Source organism: Betta splendens, chromosome 19 (assembly GCF_900634795.4).
Source record: "Betta splendens chromosome 19, fBetSpl5.4, whole genome shotgun sequence".
NCBI lineage: Eukaryota > Metazoa > Chordata > Actinopteri > Anabantiformes > Osphronemidae > Betta > Betta splendens.
In genome coordinates this window covers 1,332,834-1,348,614 of record NC_040898.2, presented here as the reverse complement: position 1 = coordinate 1,348,614, position 15,781 = coordinate 1,332,834, and the positions used below count along the sequence as shown (strand labels likewise).

Sequence of the window (15,781 nt, the reverse complement as noted above, 5' to 3'; positions counted from 1 at the left end):
TTGTGCTCTGGCTGAAAAGATGACAATCCTTCATACAGTTAAACAGCAAGTATCAGTAAAACCCAGAGTTCAGTAATGCCAGTGACAGACAGTATTTATAATAAATAAAACACTGTGTATGATGTTTAAGAATATAAGTCTTTATAAAACAATGCACTTCAGTACAACATCACCACCCACTGTGGAATAAAGTTTATTTTATTGTTGAAGGACTGAGAAAACAGGGTGGCGATAACACTGCAAACATATTCGTATGTAAGTTATTTAAAAGTGTTCAAAACATGTCAGATGTTCAAGCTGCTCTGGAGGGAGTTTGTTTCTGTCCATCATGGTATTATCTGACGCGCCAACACAAACGTCTCGCTGTAGCATTTATAGCGCAGAGCGCCCGCCTGCTGTTCACCACTGTGTCCAGTGTCCAAACCACAGCTCCCAGTCCGCTTCCTGTCAGAACTCTTTCTGCTGCTTCCAAACCCACGCTTCAGACTGTGTTCTGGTCCAGGTCTGCAGAACCAGTCCTGTGATGGGATGCGTCAGCTACAAACCTGTGGACCCAAACGCATCCAGCCGGAGGAACCGGATGCTGCTGTTTGGTTACTTCCTCCCTGGTACCAACATTTTACTGTTTTGATCCATGTATGAAGTTGATCATTTTATATCACACGCACAAAGTAGATTTGCGATGTTTTAGTGAATCAGCAGATGGCGCCAACACACCTTCACTTGTTACATCCTGTGCGCAAACGCGCAAACAAATGTCGTTTACGCTCAGTGGCTCCTTCAAGTTGTGTCAGTTTAGCGCTTAATTAATTATGTTATTACCAACAACTGTCCTTCATCAGTCATTCTGTTATTGTCAGTGTGTGTCCTCAGAGAATCCACGCTGCCCGAGTGCGTGTCGGCCCGTTAACCCCTCCTATCACCGAGGGACGGCGGGTGACAGGCGGTGCGCACTGCGCGCGGAGCCCAGAATCACGCACCGTCCTCAGTCACGCACAGGCGCGCGCCGTGGGATGGAACTGTAGTCAGAGCAGCGCGACGCCGCGGACGGAGTGCAGTGACCACCGCGTTGCTTTGGTAAATTCGGCGTTCGGACACTCAGACCGGAAGATGTGGAGATACTCGAAGTTGTTCGCGTGTCTGCTGGTTTTGTGCGGGACCGCGTCTTCACAGAGCAGGGTAAGAAAACACGCGCTGCGTGAACGTGAGTGTTACTGGGCTTCTATCTTAACCAGCACATCATATCTGTCACAGAGTCTCGCCTAAATCAGGTCGTAGCCTGTCTCACACTGTGTCTAACGGTGGCAGACGGTCCGGGCTGTGTATAATTTTTCTGATTTAAAGTAATCCCCACAATGACAGCCTCTGTGTGACAGCACTAACAACAGGATCGCATAATATCAGACCTCCAGTGAGAGGGAGCGATGGAGCGATGGCACTCAGTTGGGTTAACAGTAATATCTGGCTGCCTGTGTTTGTACAGCTGCTGGACTCCTGCAACCCCTCACTCTCCCTCAGCCTAATCCAGCTTCACACACACACACACAAACACACCGCACACACACACACACACACACACACACACACACACACACACACACACACGCACACACGCGCACACACACACACACACACACACACACACACACACACACACACACACACACTCCTGGTCAGAGGTCAGATCAGCAGCGATATGGACCAGTGAAGCAGGTGAAGCTAATGAATATTCTTCTCTTAGAATTGTTGGCTCTATATTGTGTTGAAGAGGTAAAAACAATAGATTCAGTTTGTAGTTTCATATCTCGGGCTCAGTTTCTGTCACAATGAGCTTATGTTTCTGTCTTTGCTTGGTGCCGATCATAGACTTACAGGGTATTGATCCCTGAGCGTTCACTAATTAACAGCTCCTCCGGTCGGCTCGTGGACGACGAGGTCCCAGTGAACACTGCTGCGTCTTATGTTTGAACCAGTTCAGATATTTTACCAACCCGCACCACGTGAAGCTCGGACTCGGTCAGAGTGTTGGTTCTGGAGCCAGACGTCCACGTTTGGCCCAGAGCGGAAGGTTTTTGAAGGTTGTGGTTGTGTTTACCAAACTTACATGTTTCATAATCATCTCCACATGTTTGTTGTAGTTTCCATGACAACTAAGGTCTGGCACACCAGCTGTCATGAGATGCTATTTCAAGGTTCTGTGGGTCACTTGGGAAAGGGATGAGTGACCCATTCATTTGTTTAGATTGGAAGAGCTGAGAGAAGAGAGTGTGGATCCTAAAACCCCAGTGCAATTTGATGTTCAGACTTTATAAATACATATATATAAATAAGCTAAAAATAAACTTAAAAGCATTGACGCATTTTTTTGTGTTCCTGTCACTTAAGCCATTACAGGAACAGGTATGATGTCAGATAAGATTTAAACTACAGCTCATGTACCAGCTCTCATCCATCGTCCTGAGGATGCAGAAGCTTTTACAGGTGTGAGTGAATGTTAAGCATCAGCATATGCTTTAAACACATGCAGTACAACATGACAGAGCAGGTCTGCCTTTTTCAGCCGCCACCGCTTTCCTGTCTGTGAGCTGAAGGTTACGCAGCGGTTCATGTTTGAAAGTTTTATTGTATTACACATTTCTAAAGCAGGCGCCCGAGCGTCTTACATGTAGTAACACCAACAGGTTGCAGCTGTGCAAGAAAGGACAACGTCCCCAGAGAAACGCCTGTAGATTATTACCTTTATCTCATTATTACCTGGAGCTCTGCAGACTCCAGCGTGAGGCGTTCAGGGACAATACAGAAGGGAAGAGTTTAATTTGGGTAAAAGAGTCAAACACAAATTGAGAGTTCAATTTCAAATTTAGATGTTATTTATGATAACAATGAGCTTTACTACCTGTATTATTCATTCTCACTAGTTTTCCCGTTTCCAAGCAGATATTGCTTCTCTAGTGTTTACACTATGATGAACTGCACAAAGAAATACAGCGTCTTATATAAACAGCTTAACACATCATCTGGGAAAAGATATTGGCAACATGTGTCATTCCAGTCGTGGTTGAGGTCACCAGACACACATTAATAATTAGGACCATGTCTCCTTATGCTTATGACTGGATTATTGTGCCATGTGGATTCCACTAGGGAGACGCCTTGACAGCTTGAGTTGTAGTTGTGTGTTTTTAGAGGATTTTTACTCTGTAAACTGACAAATAAATTGATTGTTGAGAAACAAATCAAAAGTGTAAATGTCTTGTTTAATGATTCTTTACAGTTATTGTAACTTGTTTGCCAGCCCTGTTTTCTAACGCTTGGTGCTGTGTAAATGGTGACGATACATCAGAGATGGCAGTTACTGCAGATAGACTTATACTTATATGTACAGCCCACATCACCGTTCAGAAACCAGCTGGTGGCTTCATGGTGCATCAGCGCATCAGTCAGGTCTTAGAGCAGCACATGCCGCCATGCAGGAACATGCTGTGCAGTTTACAGCAGCCGCTCTAAGAGTCAGGCTTCCAAAGGCCTTTAGACGAATAGCGTATGGACCAAAAACCAGGACGGGACCACATTACTTGCTGTTCCAGTGTTATAAAGGACGAGGTGATGCAGCGAAGGACGCCGCGTCCCCTCCCCCCAAAAAGAAGCCTTTCATTCCCACAATGCATCAGTCACATCATGGTAAATGGTCTGCTTTAACCACCCTTCAGGGATGCAGCGTGCTTTACGCTTCTCATTCACCTATTCACCCATTCACTCGCTTGAAACATCAGGGGCAGCTTGGCATTCAGTGTCTTGCCCGAGGACATATGGACCACGGCAAGGACTCGAACCACCAACCTTACGGTTGGAGGACGACCTCCTCACTGCTGCCCTTTTGTCAGGTGACATTATGTGAGTGTATAGGTTGCATTCTGGCTTTCTTCCAGCGTCGTGTCTACAGCTCAGTTTCTGTCACAATGAGCTCATGCAGCAAGCATCATGGAGAGGAGAGGAAGGAGCACAAGCGCTTTGTGTCTCTGCTTGGTGCCGATCGTAGGCTTACAGCATATTGATCCCTGAGCATTCACTAATTAACAGCTCCTCTGTTCGGCTCGTGGACGACGACCTCCCAGTATGTTATTAAAGTGTTAGATGCATTTTGAACCCAATCTGCTGCCTTCACACTGTGGATGTCATGACATGGCTAACTGACTGAAAGGTTCCCACGGCACAGGCATACTGGCACCTGAGCAAGGCAGCAGGAATGTTGATATGTACCTCAAAGAGCAGGGGGCTTTTGTTAGCTAATTAACATCCCCGTGCTAATGCTACCTTTTCATCTCCAGACCTCACAGTAAGACTGGTAGATGTTAAACACCACTAATTAGATTCTAAGTCAGATGGACCCAGGTCTGCATTTGGGTGCCGCTGTCAGAGGATGAAGGCAAAGCTGATTGTTACATACAGACCCTGGAGCTTTGCCTCAGGACTCACAGCAGCGCCCTCATATTGGTTGTTTGTTGGGTATAAGCGCCTGTGACTAACTGTGAGACAACAAACACAGTAGTTTTCTGGGGTTTGTCTTCATCACTGTCACAGCGCGTTGGCTGTTCGTGGCTGCAGCCGTTGATCTAATAGAGCTGTCTGCAGAGCTCAGCCTCCGCTTTGAGCCGCGTTCTTTTTGACCTGAAGCTTGACAGCGCTCGAGAGGTCAACGCCAAAGACTCCGAGCTTAAAGCATGCGTTAAATGCTCTTAGCCTTAATTATTAGTGCTGTGAATTGTGTTGGCCGTTTTCATGCTGGTAGGTCAGCTTGGCGTCAGGAGCTGAACGCTTAGTTGGACATGTTGGCACATGTGATCTGACAGCAGGAGGAGGCAGCAGAATGATGGTGATGCTTTGTGATAAGCTGCTCCCAAGTAAAACCTGTCAGGAAATGATTTGAGTCTGTTTCTCAAGTGAACGACCAAAGTTTATCTAGTGGATGTTTTCCAGTTTAAGCTGATGCTCAGTGTTTGGCTGAGGGTGAACAATGCGACCCAGCGGGGCCAAAGACGCAGCCTCTGCTGAGGAAGCTTAATCTGCTAATCCACCGTGTTTTCATGGGGCTGTAGCATTTGTCAACCTGATGCCTTTTCACTTGACATGGATCACGCTTGGCCTGGCTCTGCACGAAGGGCCATCAGACTGTCTGCAGTGGAAGAGGGCGAAGCTGACGGAGCTCCACATCCCAGCCTGCATTCCTGCACTAATAGGTCCTCTGACCTTCACTAAGCTACTTCTACACTGACACACAACATCTAAAAGGCATCAGTGGCATAACGGGATGTCAATCACTGCACCGCACTTGTCTGCATAACGTATTTAAAGTGTGAATCAAAGTCTGCATAATGTTTATTTTAAAATCATTTGTTGAAAAATTCAAATGTCATCAATGCATAATTGTCTGGTTTCATCATTTAGGACCATAAACTGTGAGTGGGTTAATTCACTGAATGAAGATAATGAGCCAGGTAAAAAGATGGTTTGTGTTTCACAAGCAACAGTGGAAACGTCACGTGTGTCAGACTTGGCCCAGGTTCTGTAGAGCCATGAGGCACTGACGTGTTCCGATGAGTTCACTGACAGACGGACAATCTCAGGTGTGTGCATGTCTGCACATGTCATCACCTGGAACTGATGAGCAGTGAGGTGCTGAGCAGGTCTGACCTCTGTCACACTCGTTTCCTGTCAGATCTTTGGGGAAACGGAACCTGTGCGGATGACGTCCGAGGGCTCAGACTGCCGCTGTAAGTGCATCATGCGCCCGCTCAGTAAGGACGCGTGCCTGCGCCTGCGCAGCGGCTCCGTGCGCGTGGAGGACTTCTACACGGTGGAGACGGTCAGCTCCGGCTCCGACTGTAAGTGCTCCTGCACGGCGCCGCCGTCCTCCCTCAACCCCTGTGAGAACGAGTGGAAAATGGAGAAGCTGAAGAAACAGGCTCCTGAGCTGCTGAAGGTGAGAGGCTGCAGCGGAGAGGCTCATCGCTGGTCGATGGCTGAGGTTGGGCTGAATATGTGTGGATATTGTGGTAGAGTCCTTCAAAGTTGACGTTCTTCTGATTTGAGCAGCTCCAATCCATGGTGGACCTGCTGGAGGGAACCCTTTACAGCATGGACCTGATGAAGGTCCACTCCTACATCAACAAGGTGGTGTCTCAGATGAACCTGCTGGAGGAGGTAAGCCTGGTCGTCACGCCCACAGCTGCAGGGGCCACGTCCATAGAACTCTGACCGTGTGTCATGTCGCAGACCATCAAGACCAACCTCACACGGGAGAACGAGTTCGTGCGGGACAGCATGATGAGTCTCACCAGCCAGTTCAAGAGATATGAGAACTACTCTAACATCATGATGAGCATCAAAAAGGAGATCTCCAGCCTCAGCCTGCAGCTGCTGCAGAAGGACTCGTCCGAGGGCAAAGCCCAGGTAGAAACCCTCACGCTGCATCCGCTGCATTCTAGTCCTGTGTAAGTGAGGAGCCGTGAACGATGGATACATCCAGCAGAGGTTTGCTCCTCGACTGCTGAGCCTACTGAGGGTTAGACGATCTGGAAGCGTGTGCTCAGTGGTTAACTCACTGATCGAGATGGATGCGGCTTCCTCTGCGGTGGCTGCCAGTCTATCAGGGCCTCCAACTAAGATAAACTAATGAAGGTGTCAGTGCCCAGTCCTCTCATGCTAATGGCCAGTACACCTCAGAGGGAGGACCCCAGTCTGCATGAGCCATAATTAGGAAAAAAAAGACAAAAACAACACAACGCACCTGAAAACCTGAAGAAGTGTGAGGGAAACAGTCAGACGGATTTCAGCTGTTCTTTGGTTATGTCATTTATCGATGGGCAAAGGTATCGCTTCCATTAGTGTGAGTTGTGCAAACACTTTGGTGATTTTGCATCAGTCGGGTTAGAGATCACTCTGCTGCAGCTCCAGCTCTGTGGAACTTATCCTACAACCTCTGGGTCTGTGCTTATTAATCCCATAGATCAGCTCAGCGATGACAACAAGCAGTTAGAGGTACACATTGAGTGTGACAGCAGTTAACAGGAGGTGGAGCCAGTCCAGATGTACTGACACATCTGGGCTTCTTATTTATCGTTACCATCCACTGCTTGTCTCTGGATCAGGGCTGATGAGCCGATGGTCACGTCTCACAGCTCTGTCTTTAGGTATTTTGTTTTAATACACGTGTTTCTATTTTAGCTTTCACCTTCTTCTGTCTTTTTGTTCAGGTTTATTGGTACCTCAGTAGGTGGAGCATTGTCCTGGGAAGCAGAAGGTCCCAGGTTCAACCCCACACATGGCACCACATGTGTCCTTGAGCAAGACACTTTACACTAGTGTTCCCTTGGCATTGGTAAAATGCAGAGATTAATAAATAAAGTTCAACTGTTGTTGTTGTATTTTTGTGAGCTGCTTGTGGCAGGTTGTTCTCAGTTGACTTCAGCAAACGCACACAATCCCAACACAAATCAGAGGTGTTTCTTTGCTTGGCATGTCCAGCTGTTTCCCTGCCTGGTGGTCTGGAACAGTTCTCCAGCAGTCATTTTGGTCAGCAGCATCAGGATAACTGCTCTCATCAACGCCCATAGGATTGAAAGAAACTGGATTTGTGGCAAAGCTGGCAGCGAGCCAGTCCAGCTATGGGCTGTGGACATGCCCAATTTGGCTCCCACTCAGCTTGACTGCTTGTGTTCACAGCCCATCTATTAATAAGCAGCAGGAGCAAATGATGTATTATTAAATAATGAATATTGTGACTGACCTGAACGTCCATTTTACAGGACACTAATGAAGAGAAAACCAACGTGGCTGCGAAATTACCCAACAAAAAGAGTCCTGCAGCCAAAGCTCCTCCCAAACCACCCAAAGAAAAAGTTGTAAAGCCCAAGAAAGAAGCTGTTAAACCTGGGAAGCCAGTCAAGCCTGAGCCCACTGTCAGAGCCAAGGTGGTGGGCAGCCAGCCCGGCGTGGTGAGGGGCATCACGTACTACAAGGCCGCGAAGAGCGAGGACGACGAGCACCGAGGAGGTGAGCGTCGCCAGCGTAGCCTCATCGTCCCCGCATAGTGGTGTGTTCACAGAGTGGTGTCTCTTCAGTGTGTGTGTGTGATCAGGTGTGTGTGCGTGATCAGGTGTGTGTGATCAGTTGTGTGTGCGTGATTACATGTGTGTGTGTGTGTGTGTGTGATCATGTGTGTGCGTGATCACGTGTGTGTGTGTGTGATCACGTGTGTGTGATCATGTGTGTGTGTAATTACGTGTGTGCGTGATCACGTGTGTGTGTGTGTGATCACGTGGGTGTGATCAGGTGTGTGTGCGTGATCATGTGTGTGTGATCATGTGTGTGTGCGTGATCATGTGTGTGTGATCATGTGTGTGCGTGATTACATGTGTGTGTGATCACTTGTGTACGTGATCGTGTGTGTGTGTGATCACATGTGTGCGTGATCACGTGTGTGTGTGTGTGATCATGTGTGTGTGATCATGTGTGTGTGCGGGATCATGTGTGTGCGTGTGATCATGTGTGTGTGATCAGGTGTGTGTGTGTATGATCATGTGTGTGTGTATGATCACGTGTGTGTGTGATCAGGTGTGTGTGCATGATCTAAACACCAGTCCTACCTTCAGACAACAGCTTAATCCAGGTTAGTGGAACCTGTGCAGTGAGTCTGGGCTAAATGACCACCTTACCCCAAGCAACACAATTAATCAACCAGCATGTGCAAAGTCCCAGTTCATCTGCTCAGTGCAGCTCTGGATCTGCTGATTTACTGATGCCACGGGGTCTTTGCTGTATAAAGGTGCACCAGCTGATCTGCAGCTGGCTCCTGGCCACCGCTGCACTCTGGCAGCCTTCGGTGAGCAGGAAATCCAAGTCTTTTTATGACCAAATACATGGGGCTGATGGAATGCTTTCTCAATGGACCCGTGCCATGCCCCCTGACACGCCTCAGCTTTGCTCTGCACAACAATGTGAGGGGACCTTCACCGATGCAGAGAAAACATTTCCTGCCTCCTTCCAATCCTCTTTAAGTCTAGCTGAGTGAATAGCTATGCTGCGTTCACAGGGCGCGCGTACAAAGCGCTGTCAGGCCGTGTGTTCTGCCGTGTTCTGGACCCTGAACAGACCGGGCCACCGTCACTGTCACCAGTTGGCTGCTCCTCTGTGATGAAGGAGCCTCTGTTCCTCAGAGGACGGAGCGTGTGTCTTCATGCTCCTTTCTGAGTCTAAACTCAAAGTCTGATACAATCGCGTTGCCGTGGGAACGGCCCGGCGCTCAGCCCTCTGGTCTTGGCCACTGAGCTGTTAAACTAAAATGCAACGGCTTGCTCAGCACCACCTTGTCAGGACTTGTGGAACGAGAACAATACGCACTCAACCTGCACCTACAGCGCACACCACCAGCAGCAGCAGCAGCATCCAAAAGCAAACGCTTTAACTAAAAGGGGGTTTCAATTCATGCATTAATTGTAAATATAAACAAATTGAGACTTTGTCAACTGATTAACCAGAAAATATTTGTCTTTCTGTCTAAAACAGTTGCATCAATGACATGTTCACACAGTCAGCTGTCAGTCAGCATCGATGCAGCTCTAACTCACAACTGTCTAGATGGTTTGTGGGTTTTTTCATTCTTTCCCACAAGTATGTGACAGGTTTTCCTGAAAACAATCCTGACTGATTGAAGTTGAAGGAATAAAATGTTTCATCTAACACAAAACTTGGTTCATTTCACTTAAATGTTGAACCTGAACCTTTTTAAAATAAACCCAAGTTCAAAGCATATAAAGCCAAAGCATCTTAGAATAAAACCCTGTATGTGGCCAACATCCTCTTCTCTGGACTCGACTACATGTAATTCTCCCTCCATCTTCTTATTCCCATGCGGGGGCGTGGGTGGTGCGGGAGCCTATGCCAGCGGCCTGTGGGTGAGAGGTGGGGTCCACCCTGGACAAGTCGCCAGTCCATCGCAGGGCTACATGCACGTCTCAGCTACCGAACCTGAAAAAAAATCACATTTGTTTCTTTAGGATTGCTCAGAAATTAGCGTGTCATTTAATTCCGAGTAACATTTTCAAACTCATATCATTGTAATGCTCCCTACAAGCCTTGGCTGAACACTGGAGCCTTCATTGAGTCCATGTGTTGTAAGTATGCGTGTAAAGATGCGCTACGTAGCAGATGTAATGCGCCCACATCTGTCTCCCAGCACAGGATGTTAGAGCATAAGGACCAGAAAGAGAACATCCCTGCTTCACTCTTTGATTCAGTCTGAAAGTCATCAGAAATCGTCATGACAATCATGATCAGCAGTAGCTAGATGCAGATAATGGTATTAAGATATTTTAGCAGGAATAAAAATACAAGTATCACCACTGGTGGTGCATATAATAAACAACTCCTCTTAGGTTCATAGAGAATATGTTACTGATAATTACATTCAATACAAACACATGCAGCAAAGAAAGCTCAGAACAGACTGGGAGGAGAAGGAAGGAGCGGGTGAGGAATTCAGTCCTGAACCCATCTAAGGAAAGCACCCGAGTCTGTCCAGCACCTGACATATGTCTAACTCATGTCATCTAGCTGCATAAACGCTTTATTAGCTTCAGTCAGTCTTATTTATGACCACATGATTTATTTCAGCTTGATATTTTGACTTATTTCATCCTAGAATCTTCCAAAACATTCGCGGATCATCACGTAAGCGAAAGCCAGTCTGAGGACGGCGGCGCTGAAATGGTCCTGGAACCAGTGGAGCCCACTGTGGTAGAACCCGACAGCACCACTGTCGTCCCCACTACCACCACAACGACTGCCACCACGGCCCCCAGCAGCACCGCGCCCGCGCCTGTCACCACGCAGAGCACAGCGGTGCCTGAAAAGGCTGCACCAACCATAGTGCTGGTGTTGGACAACTCCAACAACAACAGCCGCCCCCACCTCCACAGAGCCGGTGCGGAGCCAGGTCCGGCACGATGCCAGACACTCCCGCCTGCCCATATTAACTGCTGTTTGCCTTTTCCAGGGAAGATCCTCGAATGTGAGGGGACGCTGGCATCCATAGGGCAGCCGGAGAAACAGCACAGCTACGGACGCAACGAAGGAGCCTGGATGAAGGACCCTTTGGCCAAAGACTCCAAGATCTACGTCACTAACTATTACTATGGCAACAACCTGGTAGAGTTCCGCAACCTGGACAACTTCAAACAAGGTGCGTGATGGTTCTGTAAAAAAGGCTGACACTGGGTTAGTGAACACACTGCCATAGGGTTTTGTATTGGGTTCATAATTTAGTGTAATAAAGACACCAAGCATCAAACACCATGTTGTGAGGACCTTTCCAAATAAAGGCCTGTCTTCAAACGCAGCGCTGTGAGGACCTTGCCTTTCAGTGATTTCAGTGAAAGGTGCAGAACAGCACCTTTAATCTGTGCCTGAGGAACGGAGCATCCTGTCCAATTAAACACAACCACATCTGTCCTTAACCTTTAGCCTAACTTTACCACTACTGTCACCCTAATCTCATTTATAGCTGGGTTTTCTCTGACGTTGTTGACACTGATTCATGCTGATTATCCCTCGCGCTCCGTGAGATCTGAGGAATGCGGCTTTTGGCTACTTTATGTCTCCAGTGGGTTCTTACATGCTGAAGTCCATTGAGGAGCTGGATCAGACTCTCAGAACAGTGGCCACGATCCCTCCTTGAAGTCCTTAGCTGGCTGACGTAGATGTGTTTGGACAGTGGGCTTTCTAAATGCACTTACATGTGAGGCCACCTGCGGAGCGAGGAGCCCAGGGCTGTGTGCGGATGACTAGCTATCTTGGTGAGTGGCGCTGATGCCTGCTGTTCCCTGACATGTGCTCTGGCCTTTCCTTTGAACCGGGCACAGCAGAGAGGGATTAAGTGTGGGCTTCCTGAGGGAGAGCGATAGTGGTCTGGGGGTGGCGTTCTACCGCTCATTGTTTCTGTCCTTCAGGCTTCGTCATTATCTGAATCAGACTTCCTGAGGTTAGGACAGCAGATGGATGTGACACCTACAGTAAACAATGGCTGATCAGGAGTAAAAGCAGCCTGGACGCAAACAAACTGTGTCATTGTCCCATGAAGCCAGAATTGTATAAACATTATATGGACAGATACTGTATGTGAAGGGCATAATCTTAGCAAAGCACGATTAAAGCTGAAAAACATCTTTAAGCACAAGCAGTCTTGAACATCACTGACTTTTCAGGCAGGTCTGAGGATTTTTATCCACCATACTAGAAAACAAATTAGTCTTGCCCTCACCAAATATCTCACCAGACTAAAACCAACAGTGTCCACCTGCTGCAGAACCAGACTCAGGATGTGTACGTAGGTTGGTTCATATTACGCTTTGCTGGTCCCTGCAACTGGAAAATATGAACCCAAAAAAACAAAAGCCTGTTCACATAGAGTTTAGATAAATGTCAGAGTTTAATTAACAAGTCACTAGTTAATGTAATACATTTACTAATTGTGATTAATCAAGTGAAAAGCTTACTTTACTTGATTTAATAATAGAGCAGAAAGGCCACTCAGGGCTTTATTGATTCTGGCACCGTCCTTTCATGAGCCATTGCCCAGTGAGGTCATTACAACTGCACCTGCAGTGAATGCGAATGAGAGGAGGTCCCTTCTCCTAAACAGGCCTAGCAACGGGTTCTACACAGCACAATCAGGTTAAGTGCCAGGAAAATTGCACAAGCAGGTGCAGCTTCAAGAACAGACAAGTCTGAGGAACGGTGCATAAGAGTTTTGTCTGTACCAACTCTGGCTTTGATCGTCATATACAGTGTAATGCTAGATCACCATGTCAGTCTATGTGTTAGCCGTGGTTAACATGAAGTAGCACTAAACTACCTTTAATAAAACTAGCATCCAGCAAAAAAACTGAAGGCAAAAGAAGAATGAAGGAAACAAAAAGCAGCAGACAAAACACAGTGAAGGAGACGTTCTGTTTACTCTATATATGACTTGGCCATGATTTGGCATGCGTTGGATGAATTTATCAATTTTTGGATGGATGGATGGATGGATGGATGGATGGATGAATGGATGGATGGATGGATGGATGGATGGATGGATGGATGGATGGATGGATGGATGGATGGATGGATGGATGGACGGACGGACGGACGGACGGATGGATGGATTAATTGATTTATGGATGGATGGACGGACACATGGACAGATGATAGATGGATGGATAGATAAATTAATGGATGGATGGACGAATGCCCAAATTTTACCTTTTTGTGTAATTAGTGTGTGAGTGTTTTTATCTGTTATGTGACATTTGCTGTATTTTAATAAGCACCCTGAGTGCCGTGGTGGGTGCCTATGAACAGCTGATGATATGCTGCGATTCTTCCAGGCCGCTGGAGCAACCTCTTCAAGCTGCCTTACAACTGGATCGGAACCGGCCACGTCGTCTACAACGGAGCCTTTTACTACAACAGAGCCTTCACGAAAAACATCATCAAGTACGACCTGCGGATGCGATACGTAGCGGCCTGGACGCTGCTGCATGACGTGGTGTACGAGGACACCACCCCCTGGAAGTGGAGGGGCCACTCGGACATCGACTTCGCAGTGGATGAAAGCGGCCTGTGGGTGATTTACCCTTCGTCAGACTACGACTACAACCAGCAGGAAATGATAGTCATCAGCAAACTAGACCCCGGAGACCTGTCCCTGAAGAAGGAAAGTACCTGGAGAACGGGGCTCAAGAGGAACTCTTATGGCAACTGCTTCATCATCTGCGGCGTGTTGTACGCCGTCAATGTGTACAACCAAAAGGACGGAGAGGTGAACTACGCCTATGACACACACACCAACAGCGAGGCCGCTCCACGCCTGCCCTTCACCAACGAGTACTCCTTCACCACCCAGATCGACTACAACCCCAAGGACAAGGTGCTGTATGCCTGGGACAATGGACATCAGCTGACGTACCAGGTCAACTTTCTGGACCAGTGAGCACGGACACATACGCATGTGGTGAGGCGATGCTCTATGGCAGCAGACGCCATACGCCACACACTCAACCTCTGAGCCTCACATCTGTCCTATGTGTCAGGGAGCGCACGGCAAACAGTCAAAATAATCCCACGGGTGAATTAAAGTTTATCAGGTTAAGACGTTAAAGACAAATGATCTACAGGTGCACATTGATGTCAGCAGGCTGGCAGAGGATTTGGACTTACTTACTGTCACTACTAATGATAGAGATTGTATCACTTTTTATGAAATCCTACATTTGAGAAGCGGCGTAATCAGAAGGATGAAGATAAAGATGACAGTTAGCAGCTCTCATCAGGCCAGTCACATCAGGTCACTGCAGATGACCTACACTAGTAAACCACTGGCAGAGGTAACGTTGCATGTTCATGTTACAGCCACAGAGATGATGAATGAATCACTACCACACGTTAGGCTCTAGTTGCTATTCAACTAGAGGAAAAAAAACATTTCACGCATGATCGTTGACTCACGTCACAGCCTCCACACATGGACGCTTCCTTTCAGCCTGTAGACTTTAATTCAACCAAGGAGATTATTTCTGCTCATATAATTCTAATTGTTTCAGTTTTCATCCCTTATAAGCACTTTTATACGACAGTCTGCTTCATTCCGGCCTTTAACAATTAGATATCAATATATGAATTCCAAACAACAGGTTTCTTGACATTTATAACAGAAAGTTTTTGAAAAAAGTGAATGTGTGCACTATTGTTACTATTCTGAGTTCATACATAGTCTCCTCATGTGATGTAAATATTGAATATCTGTGTGTCCGCTTGCCTTCAGAGGGTTTCGTTCATTTGCTGCCACACCGGTGCTAAATCTGGGACACACTGTTGATTCCTACATCCACAGTGTTTGGAGGTTATATGCAGTTTATTCATTAAAGCCATGCTGAATTGCTTTGTGTATTTGTAAGTCTTTGTAATTAGATAAATCATGAATTACAGTTATCACAATTAAAACCACCTGTTTGTCTGTGCTTTGAAATAAAGTTTCCATAGTAAGTATGTTGTGAGTCCAGTAAACTGCGGGAAGAAGCCTCACCTTGTTCCTCTGGTGATGAAGGAAGAAGATGTGTGACTCATATCCTGATTTCTCTACAGAGATCTCATGAGCTGCGTTTGGTTCTGGAGTAGAGGTCACCGGCCTTTTCTCAAGCTCAGTCCCAAAATACACTGAAAGAGGCAACTCTGGTCAGAGTGGACTGATTTCTTGGCTTAACTACATCTTCAAATCCTTCAAACCTTGAGGGAGATGAAGCGCAGAGCTGAGCCGTGGGTGTGGTGCGTGTGTGTTCTAGACTCAGCAGCGCCGTCGATCACAAACTACATTAATGAGCACTTAGTAGCGTAATGAGCCCAGCACCAGTGGTGTGTCCAAATGTGAACTATGTCATGAAATGTTGACATGTTTGTATTGGAACAATGAAATCCACATTAGCCGTGGTGATGAGCACTGACAATTCACATGACCTATGCTGCTGCGGCCCCAGTCCCTCATAGTGGGAACAAAGGCTGTCCTGTTGCTGAACCAGGACTCAGTCTGATCCTCTTCACGTCACCAGGGCCTCCTGCTACACTCTTCTTGTTCCATCAGCTCCTCCGTTCTTGGGATGTTAAGCTCGACCATGTGCTACACGCCAAGAAGCCAGGAAGCAGATTATGGGAGGATAAAATTCATAAACAAGTGGACGATTGGTGAAGG

At 47.1% G+C, this 15,781-nt stretch overlaps 1 protein-coding gene across 1 annotated transcript; it reads left to right on the top strand.

The window, feature by feature from the left end:
• Positions 1–879: 879 nt before the first annotated feature.
• On the top strand, positions 880–15,081 carry olfml2a (olfactomedin-like 2A). Its single transcript, XM_029134771.3, has 8 exons — positions 880–1,179; positions 5,717–5,980; positions 6,094–6,201; positions 6,274–6,450; positions 7,806–8,052; positions 10,700–10,981; positions 11,054–11,239; positions 13,425–15,081. The coding sequence occupies exons 1-8, from the start codon at positions 1,111–1,113 to the stop codon at positions 14,027–14,029; spliced, it is 1,938 nt and encodes a 645-aa protein (XP_028990604.1). The 5' UTR covers positions 880–1,110; the 3' UTR covers positions 14,030–15,081.
• The last annotated feature ends 700 nt before the right edge of the window (positions 15,082–15,781 follow it).

Bases quoted from the DNA above. Each gene is read 5' to 3' on its own strand.
- olfml2a (XM_029134771.3), top strand. From the start codon at position 1,111: ATGTGGAGATACTCGAAGTTGTTCGCGTGTCTGCTGGTTTTGTGCGGG. The intron at 1,180-5,716 runs GTAAGAAAACAC...GTTTCCTGTCAG, and splicing joins CCGCGTCTTCACAGAGCAGG to ATCTTTGGGGAAACGGAACC. The intron at 8,053-10,699 runs GTGAGCGTCGCC...ATTTCATCCTAG, and splicing joins GGACGACGAGCACCGAGGAG to AATCTTCCAAAACATTCGCG.